General features: G+C 37.0%; 1 protein-coding gene across 2 annotated transcripts; it reads left to right on the forward strand.

Moving 5' to 3' along the window:
• The first annotated feature begins 955 nt into the window (after positions 1 to 955).
• Positions 956 to 25,151, forward strand: HOATZ (HOATZ cilia and flagella associated protein). 2 transcript variants are annotated; one of them, XM_082476927.1, is made up of 6 exons: positions 956 to 1,214; positions 1,718 to 1,756; positions 2,246 to 2,316; positions 22,053 to 22,112; positions 22,724 to 22,776; positions 24,971 to 25,151. In XM_082476927.1, the coding sequence occupies exons 1-6, from the start codon at positions 989 to 991 to the stop codon at positions 25,026 to 25,028; spliced, it is 507 nt and encodes a 168-aa protein (XP_082333053.1). In that variant the 5' UTR covers positions 956 to 988; the 3' UTR covers positions 25,029 to 25,151. The 2 variants fall into 2 exon arrangements, with proteins under 2 accessions (XP_082333053.1, XP_082333054.1); XM_082476928.1 differs by lacking the exon at positions 22,724 to 22,776.
• The last annotated feature ends 707 nt before the right edge of the window (positions 25,152 to 25,858 follow it).

Consider the following 25,858-nt stretch of genomic DNA (forward strand, 5'->3'; position numbering starts at 1 on the left):
TATCTTGAAAGCATAAAGTGCCATAAGGTCACTATGGAAACTATAAGGCCATAAGGAAACTAAATTGTGGTTATTACCAATGTGTCCATTTCCTTTCCTAAATTGGTTTTATGATGTCCATTTCAATTCCTGCCACAGTAATTACAACTTTCCTATCGCTGAAATGGTTAAATTGTTCCTAGATTAACCAGATCTCCCGGGAAAGCTATGCACATACACTTACTAATATTTTTATAAGAATTCATTAACCGAAATTTTTATAGTGTTTTTCATGAAGGGACTGGGTCCACTCATCCGATATATTTACAACTGTTGCAGTCTAAGCAGCTTTTAGTGGGACTGATGTTACAATCTAAATCGACCTTCTTTCCGTAAGATTGGTCTTAAAGGATGCAGGGGAGAAAGTGTATAAAACATTATATACAGAGGTGCCTATCAGCCCAGTTCACACCTCTAGCTTCCATAGGCTAGGTTGTTAGCTGCCTTATTGAATTCACCAACCACTGCAGGCCCAGAACTTCCCCATAGAGGGTGCTGAGCTACAGCAATCTGGTGTGGAAAGGGGATTGGGACGGTGGAGCTAAGGGAAGCTTTATTTAGATATAGTTGGGGGGAAAGGAAGCTGGTCGCGGGGTGGGGGGGGGAGGCGGGGGGTGGAGGTGGTGGGTTGGAGGCTAACTCAGAATAAAAGAGAGCTGAAGTGCTCCCCCACTGACTCCAACAGGACAAGACGCCCCAAAGTTGATGTTTTGACTCTCCTATCTCGACTCCAAGGCTTGGACTGGCCCCGAAGTCTGCGATCACTACAGAAGTGGGATTCAGGTGGCGCACAAGCGCGAGCGCTAGACCCCAGCTTCTATCGAGGAAACTAAGGGCTTCCGGCCGTGGTTGTGGCCAACTTAGCGGGTTTCCGGCGGAGGCGGGGGGGGGGGGGGGGGGCGGTGCTGGGAGAAGGGCAAGGGAGCTTGGAGAAGCGTCCTGAGTTGCCATGGAAACGAGGCCCAGCAACGGTCTTAGCAGCCGAAGGGAGTCGTGTGAAACTCACCCGCAGGGATTACTGGTGTTCACCGGCTCTTCGGATCACGATGCCAATTTGGCCAAGCAGTTCTGGATCGGGGCGTCAATGTATCCCCCTAACGAATCTCAGTTGGTGCTGTCCAGAGGTAGCAGTCAGCGTCTGCCGGTGGCGCGGCCCTCGAGGAGCAGTGCGCTTGGTGAGTAGCTGCCTTCTGTCAGCGATTTCTGCCTCCTCCGTAACCACGGGGCAGACACCAGAGCCCCTCCCAGGAGAAACTGCCGAACCTAAATCTAAAATAAGAATCTTTCATTGAGATGTCTAAAACCCTGGACAAACAGTTCTAAAGTCTTCCCAGCAATCCTTCCACCCCAAAATGATCAGTGGTATCTTTGTTACATCTAAAAGTCCATCTGAAAATATCCCTTGGTTATGACATCTATTTGCCTAAACGGTATATAATAATCTGGGCAAATGCTATATGTTTGCTGAAAGGATATAAAGGATGGTGTTTTACATAATAGAGTTCAAAAGTGAAAGCCCTAGAGAAGGTTGAAGGCAGAGTCAACATTAGGAACCAAGTTCCCTGACCTGTAAGGCCTAAGATGGGAAACTGTTATGCAATTTTTACAGGTATAGAAAAATTAAATACCTTTAATGCTGTGGTTTTTCCAATGACTGCTTCCCTTTTGTATTTTTTAGAGAAAAGTTACTTCCAGCCTTTTTTCCTTGAGAAAAGCAGTAAGTATCAAGTTTTACGCCTTTCAATATCCTGATTCCTAGACTCTTAAAAAAAATATATATATAGGTAGTAAGTGTAAAGATACAACTTCTTCCCTTGGCATAACTTTCTGAATTGCATACCAAGACCCTGCCTCAGGGACCACCCCATTTATCCAGGGGAAAATGCCTAAATTCCTATAACACGTTGAATAGGAATGTAGAAATTGTAATCTATGATACTGCAAGTAAGTTCTGTTTAGAGACCTTTGCTTGTCTCTGGACTTGGGCTACTCCTCTTCTAAAGAGATTAGAGGTTCCCTGCAGCCAGAGCTAATTAATTCAGTCTCCAGTTATTTATGAATCTGGTTCATAAAGTTTCAAGACAGTACGTATTTGTGTTTACCTTCCTACTTTATATATTACCTTTTAAATTTTAATTTTTTATCAACATTATTGTAGGATCATGATAAAATTATTTCAGATTGTATTTGATTCTATTTTCTTTAGAGAGAAGAGATGTCACTGCTGAAACCCTAAAGATTCAGGAATCTGAGGAGAAAAAAAAGTATCTCCAAAAGGTAGGCCAATATTTCAGAAGGTCATCTGATTTTCATTAAAATTTCATTATTATTTTCTAAATCATCCCAATTATTCTTTTTTTAACATATGTATATAAAAATGTTCTGCTTCTAGTATATCAGCTTGAGCAATAGGAAAACCTTTATTAGGATTTTAATTTAAGATTAAGAAATTCTATTAAACTTTGGCTATTCTCAGTCTCTGCAAAAGCCCAAGGATGTGTAAGAACAATGAAATCAGAGGGAAGTGGGGAAAGACGGATTCACACACTTTCCACCCAATAAGGCCCCAAACCATATACAGTGTTGTAAGAACAGAAATATTGTAAGAACAGGAAAAACGGAACAGAATTGACTACCTTAATACGTCAAAATTAAGTGATCAGAGGAATGAGTCCGTCATCTAGAACCATTTTGCCTAAAGGCTGCAGTTAAACACATTGGTGTTGTCAAATCAACTGAACATGTCTCTTCTTGGCAACATCCCTTGTTTGCTTTTCTTTTGCAGACACAGCCTCTAACTCAACAATTAGTACCGTGATTTATAGAAACATTTTATTTGGTTAATGGATAAATTCCATTCCTCTAACTGTTCCTGTACTTTAAAAGCAGATAGAGGATTCGTCTGGCCTAATGTCTTTAATCAACAGATGTATTGGCAAAGTCCAAAAGACTTATCGGGAATTCTACATAAATTACACAACAATGCATTTGAGTTTGCTGATCACATTAGTTTCCTTTGTGGACTCTTGGTGATTCCTCCAAACAAATTAAGTGATTAGAAATAGTCAGCATTTTATTCTCTCTTGAGGATATTAGATAATGTATATTTATACCAGGACTTAATAGTGGGAAGGGAACCTAATTTTCAGTGAAGCAAAGATCATTAAAAGTTGACTTCTTCAGTGTGTTTTAATTTCATTTTTGGAAGGGATTAGAAATAAAAGATTAAAGACAAACTATTATCAACTTCTTTCATCTTTTGTCAAACAATTAAGACAATAAGATGAGTTACAAGTAGATGTTCTGCTAATGGTACTCTTAGAACTGATTTCCTTGCCTCAGGTTCTTCTATTATTAATTACTTAATTAATTCCCAGATATCTATTGAGATCCTGCCATGTGCCAAGTACTGTACTAGATGCTGGGAATACAAAGACAAGATGTGTTCCCTGATCTCAAGGAGTTTATAACCTGGTGGGGGAGAATGCCAATTAAAGGCAGGAATTATGATACATTTTCATGATAGATGTATGCACTTAATACTATGGGAACACATTGAAGGACATCAAAGTCAAGCTTAAGGAATCAAGGAATCTTCCCAAAGGAACTGAGCTTCAAAGAATGTATAGAGTTGACCAAACAAAGAATATCCTCCATGCTGCACTAGTTATCTTCCTAAAACCCAAATCCTATTGTGCTGCTTTCTTACTGTATTAGTCTGCTAGGGCTGCCATAACAAAATACCACAGACCACGTGGCTTAAATAACAGAATTTTATTCTCTCACAGTTCTGGAGGCTGGAAATCTGAGATCAAGGTGCCTCCAGAGTTGGTTTCTGATGAAGCCTCCTTTCCGGGCTTCTAGATGGCCACCTTCTCACTGTGTCCTCACGTGGCAGAGGGAGAAAGCTCTAGTGTCTCTTCCCCATCTTGTAAGGACACCAGTCTTATTGTATTAGGGCCCCTAATGACCTCATTTAACTTTACCTCCCTGAAGGATCTGTTTCCAAATAGAGTTACACTGAGGGTTAGGGCTTCAACATAGGAATTGCAGGAGTGGGGGTGGAAATGACACAATTCAGTCCATACACCTACTTTTGTTTTTTTCCCCTGGCTCTCCATTTCTGCAGGATAGAGACCAGACTCTCCAGCATGGTATTCAAGTTCTTTTCCAGTCTGACTATAACCTGACTGGCTTCTACCACTCTCCTTCCTCCTTCCCCTATACCCCACCCTACCCCCAAGGCAGCCTACTCTGTACAGTTGGTTCTCACCACTAGGCTTGGGGACACTGTGTACCCCTCCCCATATGTGCTACCGAAGTGGTAAATGGGTAAAATATATTTTTTCTAAACCTAAACATGCACATACTGTGATATCTGCCACATTGTACATTAAGTCAAGTGGGTCCTGCAATGCAGTATAAAGAAGATTCTATGATGTTGAGAGTACAAGACAAGAGGCCTAACCAAGCAGCAAGCCAGCAGGATAGAAAGAGAATATTACTGAAACTGTGCCTTGCGAGTATATAGGAGAGCTGAATCAGTTTGGTACGATACAGTTCTAGTCAAACAATGCCATGGTGAAAAAAACAAGAGAATTGTGTAATAACTGAAGGCTCTTACAGATATCCTCAGATACTGTTGTGATGTGGTACTCATAACACCCAATTTAGTGAGTGTCTACCATGTGCTATATATATTAAACTAAGCACTGTACATGCATCAACTCACATTCTCCTTAAAATAGCCTCATGAGGATTATTCCCATTTAATCAAACAAGGGCTTAAATGATTTTCCAAAGTTCCCACAACTGGTAAGTGGCCGAGCCTAGATTCAAAGTCTGTCTCCTAACTCCAAAGCCTGTGAGACTCATTGTGTTGTAATGATTGCTGGCCAGCGAATTGTTCAGCTATGCTGCCAAATATTCTAAAATTCAAAACTGTGGTATGAATACAAGTGTGAGAAACAGTGACTATACGCTGTTTCTTCAACCTACAATGCACTTTCGTGTCTCTACCTGAAATGCTCTCCCCCATTTACCTTCAAGGCCCAGCTCAAATGCAACCTCTCTGTGAAGCTGTCCCAGAGGTGACTTAGAGACAACAGAATGAATAGCTCCCTTCTCTGTGCTCTCAGAGCAAGTCACGATCTGTGTTATAGGTAATTGTGTTATAGGTATGTTTCTGTCCTTCCTGCTAAATTCCAGGCACCATAGGGTTTGGAAGTCTGACTCGGCCACTTACTATATGAGTGACCTTGAGCAGCCTATTTAACCCCTGTGAGGCTCAGCTTCCTCAGGTAGAGAAGGAGGAATGATAAAAATATTCCCCTCATCGAGTTGGTATAAGATATGTAAAGCACCGGGCCATTGTTTTCTCTCAACAAGTGTTAACTCTCTTTTCCTCCATGAGGGAAGAGGTCATTTCTTATTTACTTAACTCTCGTGCTTTTCCAGCTATTGAAACTCAGTAAATATCGATATTTGTTGACTTAATAAATAAATTCATAACTGAATTAATCAGTGAACATATGCTGTATACAGTGATAACACCATTTTGGTTAGCCTTTTGTACATATACACATCTGGCAAATTTTTTTAGGCTGACAATTTTGCAAGAATATGCCCCAAAGCTAGTCTGTTTGCAAGTCTGCTTTAGGAGCAATTTAGCATATCCCCTCGCATCTCGGTTTTGCTTTTACCTCGTGGGTCTATATATGATGGGAGGAAATGTGACTCCCTGTAATCACTAAAACATAGAATCTATTTTTGGATACTGCTGTTTTTCTAAGTCTGTAGTACTCTCTCTGCATTGCTGCCACCACCATTCTAGAATTCTTACCTTAATGGCACAACATAAATGGGGAGGTGGGAGGGTCTAGGTAACTAATAAAACATTTACAATGATCTATTCAATTTGAGAATCTTCTACATATTTTGAACATATACATTTGTATAAGTAAATGCCTGGTATAATTTTCATTATAAAAAGGAAAAAAATATTTCCCATCAAGTCTCTTAAAGGTTTTTTCTTCCACTTTCTCCTTAAAATTAATGAAAATCTAAAAATTTATCTCTGTCTCTCTTAAAACTACTTTTATAGCTTTTTCTCCCCAACTGATATTGATTTTTCAGTTGCTAAACTTTTAAAACTTTAATGTTATCCTCCATTTTGGAATATTTTCCAGGTATACCTTATAAATGCTTTTGGTTAGTGCACAAAATGCTATTAATCACAAGTACTATTTCTGCGATGGATATCCATGGCAGAAAATCAAGAACAATTTGAGTCTGTCAAGATTAAATGGCTTACTCTGTCCATAAAGGAAACCGTATAGCACTCAACTGGACCATTATTCTTCCTTTGAGAGTTCTAAAGTAGTCTGAAAACATTATAAGAAATGAATAGTCAGCTAATTCTTTGAAATCATAAAATTAATTTGCTTTTTAGTTTTGCCACCTTTAAGAAAGCTCTTTAGCTGATTATCTCTTTATGAAAAGAATTATAAATAATTCATTTGCTGGGAGGAAGAAGAAAAGATCAGAGCAGTACTTTAAGGCATGTATATAGGTGACGTATTTAGAAATGTCCATCTGGAATCAGAGTTTTAACGTGAGTGAATATAAACTAAAGGTTTTCACAAGGAAAATATGCAATCTGCAGAACAACAATAAATATATACTCTTTATTGGGAATGGGGTTTTAATCTGTTCAGTCACACAACCTTTACAACCAATACTGACCATAGTGTAAGCCTTCCTCAAAAGTCAGTTTGCTATATGGTGCTTCAGTGAACCGGAAGCAAATCATGCTATGATGAGAACATTCTTAGAAAAAGAGTCTAAGAAGTTTCACAAAGGTGTATTTTTAGACACCGAATCATGAAAGTGGAAAACTTTAACATTATCCTCCATTATCTTACACTTTAAAAGGGATACTCAGAATCATTATAAGTCAATTTTGTAGAGCCAAACCAAAGACACAATAAACTTCCTCAGTGTCATTGCCCAGGATGCTCAGATAAAAGAAAATCCTCTCTGTTGTCAAGTTGCCCAGGAATGGCTTCCCAGACAAACCAAATTTTTCTCAGTCACAGTGTTATCTGGCTTTGTTTTAATTTTGCTTTCCTGCCCTCATGTAATAATAACAAAGTTCCTTTTCCTCCATAAAATAAATACCATTAGGAAGTGGTGGATTTCTCCTTCACCAACAAAAGATACTTATTTAAATTCTTGTTGTTCCTAATTTGTCAAAGAATTCAAGAGGCAGAATCATAAAAACAGACTGTGCATTCACAGTAACAAGCAAATATTTTGGTAGTAAATGATAATTAAAAGATTGCATAAATATGAATCACTCTTTTAAATCCTCTATTGTACCACTTTGTTTTCAAACGTTATTCAATCTGGGGAAACATTTTCAGTTGACAGATGAGGTTCCTCTCTTAATCTTCTTTAGCAACATCTGAGAAAAGATACTCAGGGTAAGAAATGAGATTTGAGATCAAATAGCCAAATTCATTGCCCCAGGCAGACCTAGCCCCAGAGTTGGATAGGGTCATGCCCCAAATGCATCGCATCCTCTTTTTTCCAAAAATCTGTATACTTTCTCTTCTGTATACATTCACCCTAAGAACAAAATAAAAGCATTTTAAGCCCTGCGGTACAATTAGGCAAGGACCCATACTATCTATCTCCTGGTAAAACATGATTAAATGAAACTACTGAACACAGAATGAAGCGAAAAAGGATGGTGTATTTTTTTAAATAAAGGCAGAACTATCAATTTGATTCCAGCTACATGAAGCCTTATTGTTCAAATTTTCAAACACCTTATAAGCAGTAGGGTGAATCAAATAGTATTTATTGAAGAACTGGGTAATTCTGTGGATCAGGTAACTCAGAAAATACAACATACCTGAAATCAAATCCATAATCTGCCTTTTCCCTTTGCCTCTATCAATAGCAAGATGAAAAGATATGTAGGTAAGTTATATTGGAGCCAGATAAGAAAATTTAAAATTTTCTGTATCTATATTTATTTCACCATTTAATCACTTTCTATGCTAAGGTATTTTAGTCACAATAGGTGTGGTCAAGCATACCGTCAGAGCCTGAGGTGATACAGCCGTTTGTCTATTTGGCTCCTGAGATTTTGCAGTTCCCCAAGCCACTGTGTTGGAAATACAGTCAATCCTCATTATTCACAATTCCATATTTGCAAATTCACTTACTAGCAACAGTTTATTTGTAACCCCAAAATCAATACCTGTAGCACTTTCATGGTCATTGGAGGACATTCACAGAGCAGAGAAAAATTTGATTTGCCCAACACACATGTTCCTAGCTGAGGCTGAACAAGGCAATGTTCTGCCTTCTTGTTTCAGCTTATACCGTGAACAGGTTTCCTTTTTGCAGTTTATTAAGTGCCACGTTCTTTGCTTTTTTTTTTTTTTTTTTTTTTGATGATTTTGCTGTTTTAAATAGCCTCCACGTGCTGAAGTACTGTCTAGTGTTCTTAAGTGCAAGAAGGTTGTGATATGCCTTATGGAGAAAATACATGCATTAGATAAGCTTTATTCAGACATGAGTTATAAGTGCTGTTGGCTATGAGTTCAATGTTGATGAATCAACAAGGTATTTTAAATAAGGTGTCTATAAAGAGAAATATACATAAAACAAGGCTATATATTGATCCATTGGTGAAATGTTATGATCAAAGACAGGCAGGAACCTAGGAGACACGATCACCTCGGTGACATTGAGTCTACAGTTTCTTCCGCTTGGAAATGCTTTTCTCCCGTTTCTCCCTTTAGCTAATGCCTACTTGTATTTAAAAACAATTCAAAAATAGTCACATTCAAGTCTTTCCTCACCCTTATATATTCCCCAGGCTGATAACAAATGCCCCTTGTTTTGTGCTTCCCTAGTACCCTGTGCATTCCCCAGTCGTAATCACTGACATATCGTACTGTAGTGTAGTTGAGGTATGTACTGTGGTGTAGTTGAGGTATTTCTCCTGCAGGCTCTAAATTTCTTAAGGAAAAGGATCATGACTTCTTCGACTTTATAATCACAAGACCTGACAAATATCAGATGATCTCCTAACCTACCAAATAAATGCTTATGAGTGAATAAATAGATGATGTAACTTGTCTGGCCCAGAATCCTGCATGATAGTCCAGTTCCTTGAGCTGGATGGCATATGAGGTACTCATTAATAGGAGGACGGTCCAAAATAGGATTCACCAAGACTCAGAGGCCTCACAGACTCAGAGGGAACGAACAGACATGTAGTCACTCGTGAAAAGGATGTTCAAGCAACAGACAAGAGTGGAAATACAGTCTGTAGGCCACAGAAGAAAGCCACAGCCAATGAGCATTATCAGTTCTCTGAAGGAAGCGATACCAGGAAAAGGCAATAAATGGAAATTTAAGATCATGGTGCCAAGGTTCAACAGCATATAAAAGAAATCTTGACGTGGGAATTAGAATTCAGCATCAGGAGTAGAAAATAAGTCAAGGCCACTGTCTCAGATTGTCGGGGATGCTAGACAAAGAAACAAGACATGGACTTGAACACATGGGACAAGACAATATTCTATACAGTAGAACTTTGGTACAGAGATAGGCTTGGTTTTAAAATTTAAAAAAAAAAACAAAACAAAACAAATTCCTAGAAGCATGTACCTTTCCCCCAAACTCCAATCACATTCCTAAACATTTATGTCATTCTCTACTGCCATACCCAGAAAACTACTTTAGAGCCATCAATATATGAGACAATTCACCTAACCATAGTAATTTTTTCTTGGCCAAGCCAAAAGATACTGTTCAAAAATCAATTTACCAATAATTGATTCTATTGTTGAGATAAACTCTGTTAAATGACTATTTAAGGAAGAAAAAGGCATATTTTCATTGTAACACTAATTCGGTAATTTATTTGAAAAAACTTAGAAGTTATTTAAGATATTTTATCTGAACTTTGAAACTTTTATTTTAAAGGATAAATTTTTAGAGCACTGAATAAGTAAAAACAGAAAGAAAAAAGATAGTTCTTAATTGTGGTTATAAAGTTTTATATATTACCTTTGCATTCTCTGGGGTTTATGGCCATAAATGTTCCCAATAGATATAATGTAGATGTTGGAGTAGGTATAGACATTAGTCTCTATGTGTGAAGTTGAATTGGACATTGTATGGGTCTCAATGCATACAGGTGAGGGCCCTGCACTGAAGTGTAGGGTCACAAGGCCAAACTGAACTTTACAGAATGTTTACCCAAAGCAGTTGAAAAGTTTGTAGCCTTAAAAAAAGAAGAGATGTAGGCAAGGAAAGGGCCAAAGCTGAAGAGGCAATGTCAAGCTCAGGCAAGAAGAGCCAAGCAAAGACATCAACAGTAGGATAAGACCCCAAGCCAAAAGTTAGGAGAATCTGATTTGGGAAAATTGTGCAAGATTCACTCAACAAATATTTATTGAGTGAACATTGAAATTCAAATCTCACTTATTGCTTTTTTAAAGAATAAGTGCCTTTTAAAGCAACATTAAAGCAGTTTTTCACTTTGCTGTACACCTGGCATTGTGCTGGGCACTGGAGAACAATGATGAACAACAACAAAAAACAAGATACAAACTCTGTCCTTATCTGAAACTTGCAATTTAATTAAGGAGAGAGATATTTATGAAGAATTTTACATGATATTAGAGGCACATTTAATAGGGCAGTATTGTTCCAATCAAAAGAGTCAGGGAGAATTTCTGCAAAGATTAAGCTGAGATTCAAAGGAAGAGTGGGCATTAATTAGGCCAGAAGGAGGGGTGGAGGGAGCATTACGAGAGCATTCCGGACAGTAGAAACAGCATAGCGCGTGTCCGAAGCCGAATGGCCAGTGTGGTGATGGGAAGGTTAGGCCATAGTACATAAACAATAAGAAACCATTGAAGGGTTTTAAGCTGGGGGATGATAATATCAGATTTGTTTGAAAAAATTCAAGAGAATGAATTAAAAGTGGCTGGAGCAGAAGTAGGGAAACCAGAGTGAAGGCCATTGCAATCATCCAGTTGGGAGGTGATGGTAGTTTGGATTAGGAAAAAGTAGATAGATTTAAGAGATATTTAGGAAGTAAAATAAGTAGGACTTCAGTTGTGTATTGGCTATGGATGGTGAGGCATAGCGAGGTATCAAAGATAACTCAGAGTTTTCTGGCTTGCACAACAGGATGGATGGTGCCATTCTCTGAAACAAGGAACGTTAAATAAAGGTCAGGTGTTGGGGGTTTTGGGGGAAGTGGGAAGGGGTTAGAAGTTCAGTTTTAGACTCATGGAGTGTGAGGTGCCTTTGAGATAAGCAATGATAAGCCTATTCGAGCTGTCAAATAGGCCTGTGGGCTAAATATATGGGCTAGAGAAGTATGGGCCAGAGATGAGATAGAGTCATCTGGATGGAGAATCCCCCACCCTCTCCTTCTTACAACCTAATGGGCAGGACAGGAGAGACATACCTGAAAGGTGAGGTCAGTCCCATTCACCCATTCATCATATCTGTGTAACCCATCAACATGATGAAAACATTAAAGATTCAGCAGTTACTTGTTTGCTAAGGACAAGTCTTGGTAATTATCGTAGAGCAAATCATCAATAGTATATAATTCAATCATATATAGAAGTATCTTTAATATATCTATACTTTATTGAATTTAAAGGTATAATAATTCATTTTATGCTCATATTGTTCTCAACATTAAAATTCAAATCTCACTTATGGCTTTTTTTAAAAATAAGTGCCTTTTAAAGCAACATTAAAGTAGTTTTTTACTTTGCTGTACACCTGAAACTAACACAACATTGTAAATCAACTATACTCCAATAAAAATTTTAAAAAATTAAAAACAAGCTGGGGAAATTTAAAAAATAAATAAATAAAGCAGTTTTTAAAAATCATTTATGCTTATACTTTCATGCATTTGTTTTGTGTGACTTTTAAAATAAGAGCTATGCGGGACTTCCCTGGTGGTCCAGTGGTTAAGAATCCACCTTCCAATGCAGGGAATGCAGGTTCCATGCCTGGTCAGGGAACTAAGATCCCACATGCCACGGGGCAACTAAGCCTGTGTGCCACACTACAGAGCCCACGCGCTGTGGAGCCCACACGCCACAACTACAGAGCTCATGCACGGCAACTACGGAGCCTGCACGCTCTGGAGCCCGTGAGCCATGACTGGAGACAAGCCAGCGTGCCGTAATGAAGACCCGACGCAGCCAAACAAATAAATAAATAAATAAATAAATATTTAAAAAAAGAAGACTATTAAAAAAAATAAAATAAGAGCTATGCTCTTCAGTTAATTACTATTGGTTTTCCATTAAAATATATGTAACAGAATTAAGAAAAAATATGTAACAGAACCAAGAAAATACACATTTTTTTCTTCTTCAAAACAGATAAATTCATGTTTTATCAAAACCTACATTTAAGAAAAATTGTTGACTCCCTTTTATGTAATGACTGATATGTTTCTCTCATTTTAGTAAGCCACTATTTTTCAAATGAAAATTATATATGCCCAAGCTGGGAATTGAGCCAGGATCAGGCAATTTTCAGGAGGTATGAAAATGTGCTTAGACATGCATTTTTTTCTGCAAGTCAGCATTCTTCCTCCTCCCGATTAATAATCCTCTAACATCTTCCATCCACTCCCATAGATGAGTGCCTTTAGATCTACCTTCTAAATATCAGATTAGAACTGGAGAAAGCGTTTTCGATGATTAGTCAGGCTACCTTTTTTTTTTTTTGGCTTTTAATTTATTTGTTTATTTATTTATGGGTGTGTTGGGTCTTCATTTCTGTGCGAGGGCTTTCTCTAGTTGTGGCGAGCGGGGGCCACTCTTCATCACGGTGCGCGGGCCGCTCACTGTCGCGGCCTCTCTTGTTGCGGAGCACAGGCTCCAGACGCGCAGGCTCAGTAGCTGTGGCTCACGGGCCCAGTTGCTCCGCGGCATGTGGGATCTTCCCAGACCAGGGCTCGAACCCGTGCCCCCTGCATTGGAGGACAGATTCTCAACCACTGCGCCACCAGGGAAACCCAGTCAGGCTATCTTTTAAAGTACATGGTAGGTCATTTGTGGGCCAACAGTTCTGTATCTTATTATTATAGTAGATATAAATTTACTATATGGAAGTTGTAGAATCTACATAGCAGATTCCAATTAATAGACACAGGGAATGGTAGTAAATTCATAGAGTAAATTCACAGTTGAAGCATTCTGCTATCAAAATCAACAGGCCAAGAGGCACATACTGCCTTTTGGAATCAAGCCCAAATGTGAGACATAGTTTCACCTTAAGCCAATAGTAATGCTAACCCTCCTCAACTGCATTTTGTAACAGAACAGGAATAGAAGCTACTGAAGATTAAGACTGTGTAGAATAAGAACTAAGACTCCCTTGTGACTCCATTGGGCGTTTAACTTGCAATTATTGGCATAGAGATAAAAATTAAATTCTGGAGCCTCAAGAAAAACATCAGATAATGTTCTCTAATCTCTGTAAAACCACAGAACCTTGGTTCTGCTTAGGTAATATTCTAAAATTGGAACGTACTGTAATTCTCATTTTATACTTAACTTATAATCAAAAGTCATCATAAATATTTAGCGTACATTAAATAAGATCTTAGAAAGTTCATCAGTTTATAGGTACCACTATAGTTTAACTATTCTTTACCCTTTAACCACTTTTTGCAAAGTGCTACATGATCCCATAAAATAAGTAAATTAACTTTGATCAAGCAGACTTCACTCTGGATTAGCTCCACCTGCTGTGTATTCCCATAGCACACATTTTCCACTAGAATATATATTTTTCTGTGAGAGCAGAGACTGTCTTCTTCACCATGGTTAATCCTAATTAATTCTTCATTTCCAGAATCACGATTGAATAAAGAAACCATTCTGTTACTGTGTGTGTATGTGTGTGTAAGTGTGCCACAATCTCTAGTATGTGTTTTAAGTAGTGTAGCAAAAGAAGCATGGAGTCAAACAGAACTGAGAATGAGTTTGAATCCTTGGCTCTGCCAGTTACTAGTTACCTAATTAATGTTAAGTGACCCTGAGAAAAGTTGTTAATTTTTATGTTGGTTGAGTTCCTTCTATTTGTAAAGAGACAATAATATCATCTACCTCAGGATTAAAGGAATTACACAAAGCCTGACATCCAGCAGGTACCCAATGAAAGTTTGTTTTTAACTTCTCTGCTTTCCCTCTTTTTTTAACCCATAATTGAAAAATAAAATTTTAGGAAGTACAAAATAAGCTTTAGTATTAAATGAAATGGTTTGACCAAAGTGGTAAATCTCAAAGGATGATGAGTAGTTTATGAAAGACATGGTCACCCAGGTATCGACATCCTGATTAAAAGACACAATCAAGATTGGCTTGCTCATACTGTAAAGAGACTCTCACATATTTTTCTTAACCCAATCTTCATCATCTGCAAAAAGAAAAATTACCACTGAAGATATATTTTGAAATTTCAACTATGGAGCAAAATGTGTAGGCAAAGTTAATTTAACCATTGCAGGTAAATAAAATATAATTAAATTTTATCATAATGCCTCTCTCTACAAATATAGATTAAGAGGTAAATGTCATGATAATTCTGCAGGTCTGGATCAGTGGTTCTCAATTAGAACCCTGTCAAAAATCAAGGGAGAAAAGAATATTACTATATTCCACTATATACACACCCTTTGCAACAGTTCTTGGAAACCTAGAAAAAGACGCTGGTATAGAAACTAACTTAGAAGCCAAGGTTATTAGAGTGGTGGATAGTACAGCAAGTAGACCCAACTCAATCCAAGGCAAGCCCAACCCATGAGCTAAATATTGACTAAAATTAGGTGAAATGAAAAATATGGCACTAATCTGCATAAGTACTATAGGTTTGGTTTGTTTGTTTATTTTGTTTTTGTGTTTGAGTAAATAGGTTTTTTTTTTCCCTTGCAATAGTTTGGTAAGTTACTAGGAAATCGTCCATTTCATCTACATTTTCAAATTTATTCATGTAAAGGATTCATAGTGTTTTTAATCATCTTTGTACTCTCTGCTGAGCTCTAGTTATTACCCCTTTTCATTTCTAATCATTTGCATCCTTTTTTCTTAAGTAATTATATCAAAGGATTATCTATTTTAACAGTCTTTTCAGAAAACCAACATTTGTTTTTATTATCCTCTGTCATTATTTTTGTTTCCTATGTTATCAGTTCTTGATTTTTATTACTTCTCCCTTCAATTCTGGGTTAGTTCTTATTTTCATTCTAACTTCCTTCCCGTCTCACTTTGTTTCTTAATTTTCCACTTTATCTCTTTTCTAATATTAGTATTTATAGTTATAACTAGCCCTCAAAGTACTATTTTAGCTGCAACTCACAAGCTATATAATGTTTTCATTATTATTCCACTTTAAGTATTTTTAAATTTCTATTTTGATTTATAATTTGTCCCATGAACTATTTAGAAGTATGCTTTTTAATTACCAAATCTATGAAGTCTTCTTATCTCTTTTTTATTTCTAACTTATTAATATTGAGGTCAGAAATATAGTTCCTATCTTTACTAAATCAAGTATAAACAGAGCTATCTTTATGTCAAGGTCCTCAGCATGATGCCATTCAACTATCCTACCCTATATACCTCTATTCCCCAAAACAAACATCTTGTCCCAGTCAAGCCAGGCTTATCACCATCTTTCAGCAACTTTAAGTTTGTTCCTGCCTCTACATCTCCATTTATTTTTAATTGGATGAACTGCTATCTTCTTTTCATCACTGAGCATGCTTTTTGTGTCATGATCATTAAGCTGCTCCCCTAGCTGCCTTTCTCCCTTTGATGTATTATCTTTAAATCCTTAGATTATTTATTTTGGAGGTCCTTTAGGGTTCTTCTAAAATTTTTACATGTTTTAAAATCTTAACTTATATTAAGATTTTAGATTCAGCAATGAATTTGTGTAAATACTATTTTCCTTTATGTGCTTTTTTTTCACATGTTTTAATGTTTGTGTCATGAGCATGTATTGCATTGATAGTCAAAGGAAAGAATAAATATTTTTTTAAATTTCTATTTGAGTTGATATATTTCCCCCAGTGCTTCCTAGTCTATTTTCTTCAAGTTTTTTTCCTTTTCCAACCATCTCCTCCTCTCACTAGAGAATAGTAATATTTTTGAGAACTAACTACACAGCATATATACTCTAAGTCCTTTGCTCATATTCTTATTTAATCATCAGAACAGCTTTGTCTGAGGAGGTTTATAATTACCCCTATTACCGATGAGGAAGCTGAAGCAGAAACATGTAAGTGACTTTTTCAAGGTCACACAGCTAAAATATAGTAAAGACAGTTTGAACCTGGGTCCATCTGACAATGGAGCCAATGTGCTTAACTACTATACCACACTGGTTTCAAGAGTTTCTAGATTCTCTAGGTATCGGGATGGTTGCCAGGTAACTAAGCAAAGAGCTTATTGAATTGGAACCAGTTCAATACTCTTCTAAGATATTCTTAAGATTAAATTCAGTAATTAGTCTCCTATACTGTGGTGGTCAAGAGAAAATTTCTTTTGGTAATGTAGATAGGTAATCAGAGAAATAAACACTACCATATGCTATCTTTAATGAATGTTTCAGTCAAAAATTTTTAATCATAATACAAGGAAGAAATGCATTTTTCATACGAGAACCAGGTCTTGAGAAGAAAGGACCTTTCTTTTAGAGTCTAGTGCTTATTAAGAGCTTTTTTATAACTGAAATTTAACTGAGGAAAAAGTTTATAATACACTGGAGAATTTGTAGAGGGATTTCTACTGCATAAAGGGCAAGTAATATCTTAGATATCCCTCCTTGTTTCTCCTTTCTTCCTTCCAACTCTATTCACTAACTCACCTGTAGGTAAGAGGTTGAATCATCAAAAATCCTCCATGCCTGTACACAGAAGGTGGGTAATCCATCCTTTCCTCCTTTTTCCCACTCTTTCACATTTTGAAAGCTTTGAAAAAATTTTTTTCTATAATAATAATAGCTACCATTTATTGAATATCCACCATATGCCATGCATTGTTAAGCAATGTTTGTATTATCTCCAATTTTCACAACCTTCCTTATAGATGAGAAATCAATACTCAGAGAAGTGGTTCTTTGATTTACCCAAGGTCACAAACCTCTAACCAATGGGATAGTGATTACATTGGAAGGAGGAAAGGAGGAACCAGGAGGAATAGTTAAGATATTACTTGCCATTAATCACACAGCAGAATTGGGGTTCAGACCCAAATGTATTTGACTCCACTAATCTATGTTGCCACCCAAATTGTTTGGCTCTGAAAAGCCAAAAACAGAGAACTCAGCAGCTTAATCCTTGAAGTGGCACTAAAATTCCACTAACCTTCTATGAGATATTAAATGTATAAATGATCATATCCTAACTTACTAAAATCACTTTTTATTCTGTAATTTATTTTTTGGGGAGTAGGATATAACTATAAGTAATATAACTAAAATGTATAATATAAGAAAATGTCCAGCATTAAAATATTATAAATATATTATTATACATAAGTCTTGGGGATATAATATACAACATTATGACTATAATAAAAAATACTGTACTGGTATATTTGAAAGTTGCTAAGAGAGTAGATCCTAAAAGTTTTCATCAAAAGCAAAAAAAGAATTTGAAATTATATAAGATGATGGATGGTAACTAAACTCAAGTACTAATCATTTCACAATATATATGTATGTCAAGTCATTACGCTGTACCCCTTGAACTTACACAGTGTTGTATGTCAGTTATATCACAACAAAAACTGAAAAAAAAATTATAAGTATAAATTCTGACCCCCTTATGCTATTATTTTAAGAACTAATAAATGATTAAAATGTCTTATAAATTCCATTAATGAACACAACCGAAACACCATGGTTAGAAATGAGAATTCTTTTGTCATTATGAAATTAACAAGTAAATTATTTATCCCTACTAATAAGGTAAATTGTAAGAATTTTCTCTTACCACTGAATGTATTTACTTATCCTGGCAGAGATTTCTTAGAATAGTTGGCATTGTTTTTGTTCTGATGACACAGTTGCCTACAGTAGTTTTGTTATGCATTCCCAGGAAACATGTCCAGGAAGCAGAAATCAAATCATATTTGAAAACTTTGTTTCTGGTGCATTATATTATATTACAAAACTGATTAAGTTTTGTAATATAATATAATCCATTATAATAAAAATCACCTGAAATCAAAATTTAAATGAATGATTGTTTTACCCTACTATTATTTAGAGTCTTATAACTAAATATTTGTTCATTTATATTAGAAGCATTATGACAATATAACTTGCCTGTGACTACCCAATAGTTACACAGAAAATAATCATATAGTTTTGTTCATAGGGGATTTTAAGAACTAAACTTACTTACTGTTTAATTTCACTTTCTAAAACTTTTTTTTTTTGCTTAGACTAATGATTGTGCATTAGACAGTGTAATGGGTTCATTCATATATCATGACAAATCAATTCAACAAAAATTCATTGAGTATCATTTACAAGGCACTGTTAAGCTCTAAGGAAGGATAAAAGGATGAGTAACACTCTGAAAGAGACATGGTAGCAACTATGAGATAAAGCAGGGAAAGTAAGATCAATACTGTAATAAGGGTATAAAGTGCTGTGTAATCACAGTATGGGAGCATTTAATTCCCACTGAGTACATGTGTAATGGGAAAGTTGGAAAAGAAACTAACATTGATTATCTACACTGAAAATATCCCAGGTCTTTTTCTATAGACATTATTTTATTCAATCCATAGCAGATTGACAGGTATTTTTAAATTAGCTTGGTTTTTCAGAAACAGACTCACAGAAAACAAACTTAAGGTTACCAAAGGGGAAAGGTGCGGGGGAGGGATAAGTTGGGAGTTTGGGAATGACATATACACACTACTATACTTTAAAAATAGATAACCAACAAGGACCTATTTTATAGCACAGGGAACTCTGCTCAATATTCTGTAATAACCTAAATGGGAAAAAAATTTGAAAAAGAATAGATACATGTATATGTATAACCAGAAAAAAAAATAAGCTTAGTTTTTAAAAGACCCTGAATTTTTTTTTCTTTCAATATCTGTGATACATGATGCCTTAAATTCAAGTAAAAAGAAGAAATCTTGTCCCAAAATAAATAAAATTAAAACTCTGTAGGCTCTTAAAAGGCAAGATTAATATGATTAATTAATTAATCATTAATATGATTAATTAACTGAACAGAATGAAGCAAAGCCAAAGCAGCAGTGTACTCTGCTGATTGCTCGTGCACCAGCACGGCTCCTCCCCGCACGTCTTGGTGGAGCGTGCCTGAGCTTTGCAGCTTCTCTTGCAGCCATCAGGACTAAAGACTCATCCTCCCTCCAACCCTCCCTATCCCACCCCTCTAGGTGGTCACAAAGCACCGAGCTGATCTCCCTGTGCTATGCAATTGCTTCCCACTAGCTATCTATTTTACGTTTGGTAGTGTATAGGGAGGGAGATGCAAGAGGGAAGAGATATGGGAACATATGTATATGTATAAACTGATTCACTTTGTTATAAAGCAGAAACTAACACACCATTGTAAAGCAATTATACTCCAATAAAGATGTTAAAAAAAAAAAAGAAGCCTAATGGAGAAACTTTCTATTAGAATTAAGAAGAGATGGTATGAAACAGACAAAAGAAATAAACATTTAGTGATCTCTCTAAAAAAAAAAAAAAGACTCATCCTGAGGAATTACTTAGTAATATGCAGCCTCCAGGGCTTTGCACACCCTGTTTCCTCTGCCTGGAAAGCTTTCTTCCCCATCCCATCTGTACTGTTATCTGGTGACTACGCTTTCAGGCCTAATCTTAGACATCACCTCCACTGGGATATCTTCCCTGAATTTCCCCCACAGATACATACACACCTTCATCTGAATTCAGGGTCCCTCCTCAGTTCTCTAATTTCATCCTATTCTAACCCTATTGTAGTATATGTGAGGTGAGACTCTTGTCTTTTTCTCCACAAGTCTGCCATCACCTGGCAGGCAAGAATGGTATTTTGTTCAGCCCCTAGCACAGTAATGTTACATCATAGGCACTCATTACAGATTGAAATGTGTCCCACCAAAAAAAGAGATATGTTGGAAGTCCTAACCCCCAGTACCATGAAAAGTGACCTCATTTGGAAATAGAATCATTGTGGATAAAATTAGTTAAGAAGTTAATACTAGAGTAGGGTGGGCCCCTAATTCAATATGACTGGTGTCCTCATAGGACAGCCATGTGAAGACAGGGAGAAAGCAACATGCCACCGAAAGCAGAGATTAGAGCTACCCAGCTGCAAGCCAGAGAAAGCCCCAGATTGCCAGCAAATGACCAGAAGCTAGGAAGAGGCAAGGAAGGGTGCCCCTACAGGTTTCAGAGGGCGCATGGCCCTGCCGACACCTTGTTTTGGACTTCTAGCCTCCAAAACCGTGTGACAATAAATATCTGTTGTTTTAAGACGTCTAGATTTTGATACTTTGTTACTGCAGCCCTAGGAAAATAATGCAGTGCTCAATAAATTTGAATGGATGGATCGACGACAGAATTTTTACCTAGATATGACAAATCTATGGCCATTCTCAGTTATATCTTCCTTCTAGCCTTGATCTAAGCAGAGCTTCTTTCATTTTATTTGGCCATTTGAACCTACAAGTTTGATTTGTCAGATTCTCAGATTTCTTTCTCCTCCTGTTCTCAAACAGTCCAGATGCAATTTTCTGCCTGGCTATCTCCAATACTGAACATAACTGTATTCTAGGAAAAAAAATTTGTACCCATATTTGCCTCTTTGTATACAGTCTATATCTTTTTTTTTAATAATTTTTTTTCCATCTTAACCATTTTTTATAATTCTTTATTATATTTATTTATTTTTGGCTGTGTTGGGTCTTCGTTCCTGTGCGAGGGCTTTCTCTAGTTGCGGTAAGCGGGAGCCACGCTTCATCGCGGTGCGCGGGCCTCTCACTATCGCGGCCTCTCTTGTTGCGGAGCACAGGCTCCAGACGCGCAGGCTCAGTAGTTGTGGCTCACGGGCCCAGTTGCTCTGCGGCACGTGGGATCCTCCCAGACCAGGGCTCGAACCCGTGTCCCCTGCATTGGCAGGCAGATTCTCAACCACTGCGCCACCAGGGAAGCCCTACAGTCTATATCTTGATAAATCTTTGTGCCTGCACTAAATTAGTGGGGAGTTTTTGTTTTGGTTTGGTTTTTTTACTCTTAAGAAAACTAACCTGAGGATGTGCATGTCTCAATATCTAAGACAGAGGAGCAATGGAGTGTGAGATTCTGTTCTGTATGTAAGCTACTTAGAAGAGCCCTCTTGCCATGGATGTACGTGGTGGCATGCTGTTTGAGCTGGCTGATTTTGTGTCTTGCTACCATTTAGTGGCAATTTAGTGCGGTGGCCAATAGCTTGGGCTTTGTTTTCAAGTAGAGCTGGTATCAAATCCAGTTCTGCCACTTAAAACCTTGAGTAAGATATTTAACCTTAGTATTCTTCACATTCCTCATATGTAAAATGGGATGATAGTGATGTCAAAATTCTGAGTTATTATAAGAAAATAATGATATAACGTATCAAGTTCTTAGTATGGTTCATGTAGTAGAGTCAATAAAAGTTATTATTATATGGGCAAGAAAAATTCTCTCCATTTAGAATCAAAATCAAATTATTTTGTAAAGCAGCATCCTCTGGAATAAAAACTGAATTGTGTTATAAATGAAAAGTATAAATCTATCATGGAAAAAATTTTTAATTCTGCCCCAAAATACAAGAAGGAAAATGGAAAAAATCCTACCCCCCCCCAATAAACACATAGCTTTATTATTGAGTCAAAAGACTCATCCGCTCTTTTTTTTTTTTTTTTTTTTCCTTTAAACAGGCTAAAAAAAGAGATGAGATTATCCAACTCTTAAGAAAACAAAGAGAAGAAAGGATCTCGGTGAGACTGATAGTGAGGCATTCAGATAAACCTCGGGGCGGGGCAGGGTTGGGGGGGTGATGTGAACTATAGCAAATTCTGAGAGGTTTTATAGCTTTACTCCTTAAATCTAGGTGCCCATGGTCCAGAGCCTTTTATATGCTGGAGGGGGCAAGGCATAGACATCAGATAATCTGACAGTCCTTGATAAACCAAAGATATCTCCACAGTGTGCAACTCTGCTGGCACAGAAATGGTGCTCTTGTCTCTGGGCTTATTGTCACATGTTGTAAAGCCGTAGGATATTAACATGGGCTACTTCATTGCTAGTATTTGTTTTACAATGATTGATCTTGCTTAGATCCTACAAAAACAAATGCTAAATGAAGAGGAAAAAACAATAAAAGCAATAGCACCCCATACACTTCTGGATGTACAAACACACTCTCCTGAATGAACCCCAAATGCCCTAATCTGGACCATTTCTAACCCCACAGTCTCCAGATTTAAGAAGCTAGTCATTATAAACTCAGATTACAATTTTACCTCAAATTTTTTTTCAAGTAAGTAAATTTCAGTCAGTGCAAGAACTAAAAATTTTCCTTTTTTATTTTTATTTTGTTTTGTTTTAGAAAGAACTGGTTTCCCTTCCTTATAAACCAAAAGCCAAAGTACACAAAGCAAAGTAAGTTAACTTCTGTCATAGAAGTGCTTCTTTTTTTTTTTTTTTTACACAGTTTGCTCCCTACCTTCAAATCTTCTAAAAACCCACCCACTGTTTTAGAGATTTCTTGCCTTGAGAAAACTTTCTTCTGCTCATCTACATTAAAGCCTGTGCCCACTTACATGTCTGTGCAACATGCAATTATAAACTGGTGCAAACAGGAGAGTAGCTCAACCTCGAGTCTGTACACATTCTCTTCCCCTCCTTTCTCATCCTGGGTGATTGTATTCACCTGCCATCACTCCCCTTTCAGCACCCTTATCCCCTACCCACACCTAGCCCTGCCATCTTTGGCAGGTCAGCAGGTCTTCTAGATTATCGACTCTGATACCACCAACGGCATACCTAAGCTTGCTAAATCTAAGTTCATGTAGCAAGGGCTCTAGCTTCACAGTGACGGGTTAATAGCCTTATCCGCGGAATAATGTTACAGCAGCACCAGGCACATGGTCCCGAAGAGTTTAAAGGAAACCGGCTATCACTGGTTAATCACGAAAGAATCCCTAATAAAAAATGTAAATGTCTTCATTTTTGTATTCTGATTGAAACCCAATGTGGCTAACTCGACATTAATTTGACAGATATTTATTTGCATACTACGTTCAGGGAAAAACAAAAAGTAATAGAATTTTTATTCTTATCTCATTGGTATTGAGGCCGACTTCCTTGAATGTTATCAGATGTTATTAATGAAAAATTAATATGTCTATGCTGATTTTTAAAACTTCTGAAAAAATGGAAAGATCACTTAATCACCTGGCTATATTGTCTACACAATGTTCCACAACTTAATTTCTTGCTTTTCAGCTAGATGATTTGACTTAGCTTCTAAGGGTGAAGCAAAACCAGTTCAGTCAAAAGTTCACTTATCTGATTCAAATAATGAAGATTGCTACTTGAATTGTATCAACAGATCTGTCTGCGTACCTTAGATTTCTGTGCATATTTTTATAGGAATGATCAGAACAGTCCTGTTACTACCCAAGTAGATTCACCTAAGAGTAAAATATTATTTCACAACTTGAACAGATAATTCCTTTAATGATTTAAGCGCTTACCTAATTCCTTTTGTATACCAGGTTGACCTCCCTCCTCTGTCCTGAAGCCTTGAATTCCATTCCATTTCACTGTGACATCTTCTTCCCCTGAGCTTCTTACACAGTTACTGTCTGCACCATTCTTCTGGCAGTTAGTCATGCACTACTTTGTGCCCATATTTTATAATTATTCAACTCATTATCTCTTAAGTTGTTATTTAACTTTTCACATATTTTTTACTCGTCTATGACTATATTGTAAGTTCTGTGAGAAACTGGGTCACCCAAAGTGCCTAGCACACTGCCTCCATTTAGGAATTCAGAAAATATTTGTAACCCCCCCAAAATTTTTTTTTGGCCATGCCAAGTGGCTTCCAGGATCTTAGTTCCCCAACAGGGATTGAACCTGGGCCTGACGGCGAAAGCACCAAGTCCTAACCACTGGACAACCAGGGAATTCCCTGTAACAAAAAATTTTAGCTAAAAAATGTCATGTAGTTCAGCAGTAGCTAATTTAGAAAATGGTGTTTCTATACTGTACATTAATTTGTAAACATTTTTAAATTTGTGAAATATCTTAAACACAATTTTATTTTAATTTTGCCCTCTTTTTCCTCCCTCCATCCTTTCCTCTCTACCCAAACCTTCCCCACATATACAGATACGCCCTTTCCATCACCCCTTCATCAGATCTTAGGATACTCCAGGTCCCCTTCTGTCAGAAAGAAAGAACTAGAAAGTGTGTACATAGTAAAGTTTCAGTGGCACTATGTTTTTTATCCAATATTTGCATTGTAAAAGAGGGCTGACAAGAAGGAACAATGGGTCATCCAAAGAAATCAGTCACCAATGATGAAATCTCAGAAGTTTGACTCAGGTGAGCACAATATATTTAAGTTTAGGAAGTCTGCTCCCGTGTCCTTCAAGTCACACTTCACAGTGGAATGACCACTCCTCCCACACAGAAGTTTACACTTGATTGCAAAATCTAAGGCATAGTCAGAATGCAAGACAGTAAATCTTTATTGGAGAAACTTTCAAAAGTTTTTTTCATGCCATGTTGTGTTCACAACTACAGAGTTCTGTGTATTGGAACTGATTCATGTTACTGCCAACAGGAAAGTGATTTCAGAGTCAGATAAAGAAGACCAAGAAGAAGTCAAAGCCTTGGACTAATTTGATTGACACATGGGAGAGGATGGCTCACTTAGATCTTCACTTTTGAAACAACCTGCTCTTACATCAGGATCATTGGAATCAGTTAAATTAGACAAAGAAATAAAAGTTAAATATGCAACACTCCTAGGAATTTTACCAGTTACTGAATACTTGTGTCTATTTTACTTAGTGAATATCACTGTATTTGGTACCACACAGTAATCGTCTCTGTCATCTTATACATTCACAAACTCCTATTTATCTTGTTTTCATTTGAAGGGTATTTCCAAAATTGCTATATTTGATCAATGTTATGAATATCAGATAAACAAGAAACGGGCTTTATGTGCTTCAACTTGTAGACCACCAGTAAAAATTAATAAGGAAATAGAGATGAAAGGTCAGTCCTGAAAACTTTAAAGTCTTCTGGCAGTAAAAAAAAAAAAAAAATCCATTTCCCAAAATTTGGTTTATTCAGTTTCTGGAACATGTCTGAAGTCAGAAGTGAATTGCTTCTAGTTCTATGAATAGCTGACTCAACATTCCTTTGTCTTTTTTTTTTTTTTTAAACAGCAGGTTCTTATTAGTCATCAGTTTTATGCACATCAGTGTATACATGTCAATCCCAATAGCCCAATTCATCACACCACCACCACCACCCCCCACCGCTTTCCCCTCTTGGTGTCCATACGTTTGTTCTCTACATCTGTGTCTCAGTTTCTGCCCTGCAAACCGTTTCATCTGTACCATTTTTCTAGGTTCCACATATATGCGTTAATATACGATATTTGTTTTTCTCTTTCTGACTTACTTCACTCTGTATGACAGTCTCTAGATCCATCCACGTC

Source organism: Balaenoptera physalus (genome assembly GCF_965194825.1).
Source record: "Balaenoptera physalus genome assembly, chromosome: 10".
NCBI lineage: Eukaryota > Metazoa > Chordata > Mammalia > Artiodactyla > Balaenopteridae > Balaenoptera > Balaenoptera physalus.

Bases quoted from the DNA above. Each gene is read 5' to 3' on its own strand.
- HOATZ (XM_082476927.1), top strand. From the start codon at position 989: ATGGAAACGAGGCCCAGCAACGGTCTTAGCAGCCGAAGGGAGTCGTGT. The intron at 1,215-1,717 runs GTGAGTAGCTGC...TGTATTTTTTAG, and splicing joins CTCGAGGAGCAGTGCGCTTG to AGAAAAGTTACTTCCAGCCT. The intron at 1,757-2,245 runs GTAAGTATCAAG...TATTTTCTTTAG, and splicing joins TTTTTTCCTTGAGAAAAGCA to AGAGAAGAGATGTCACTGCT.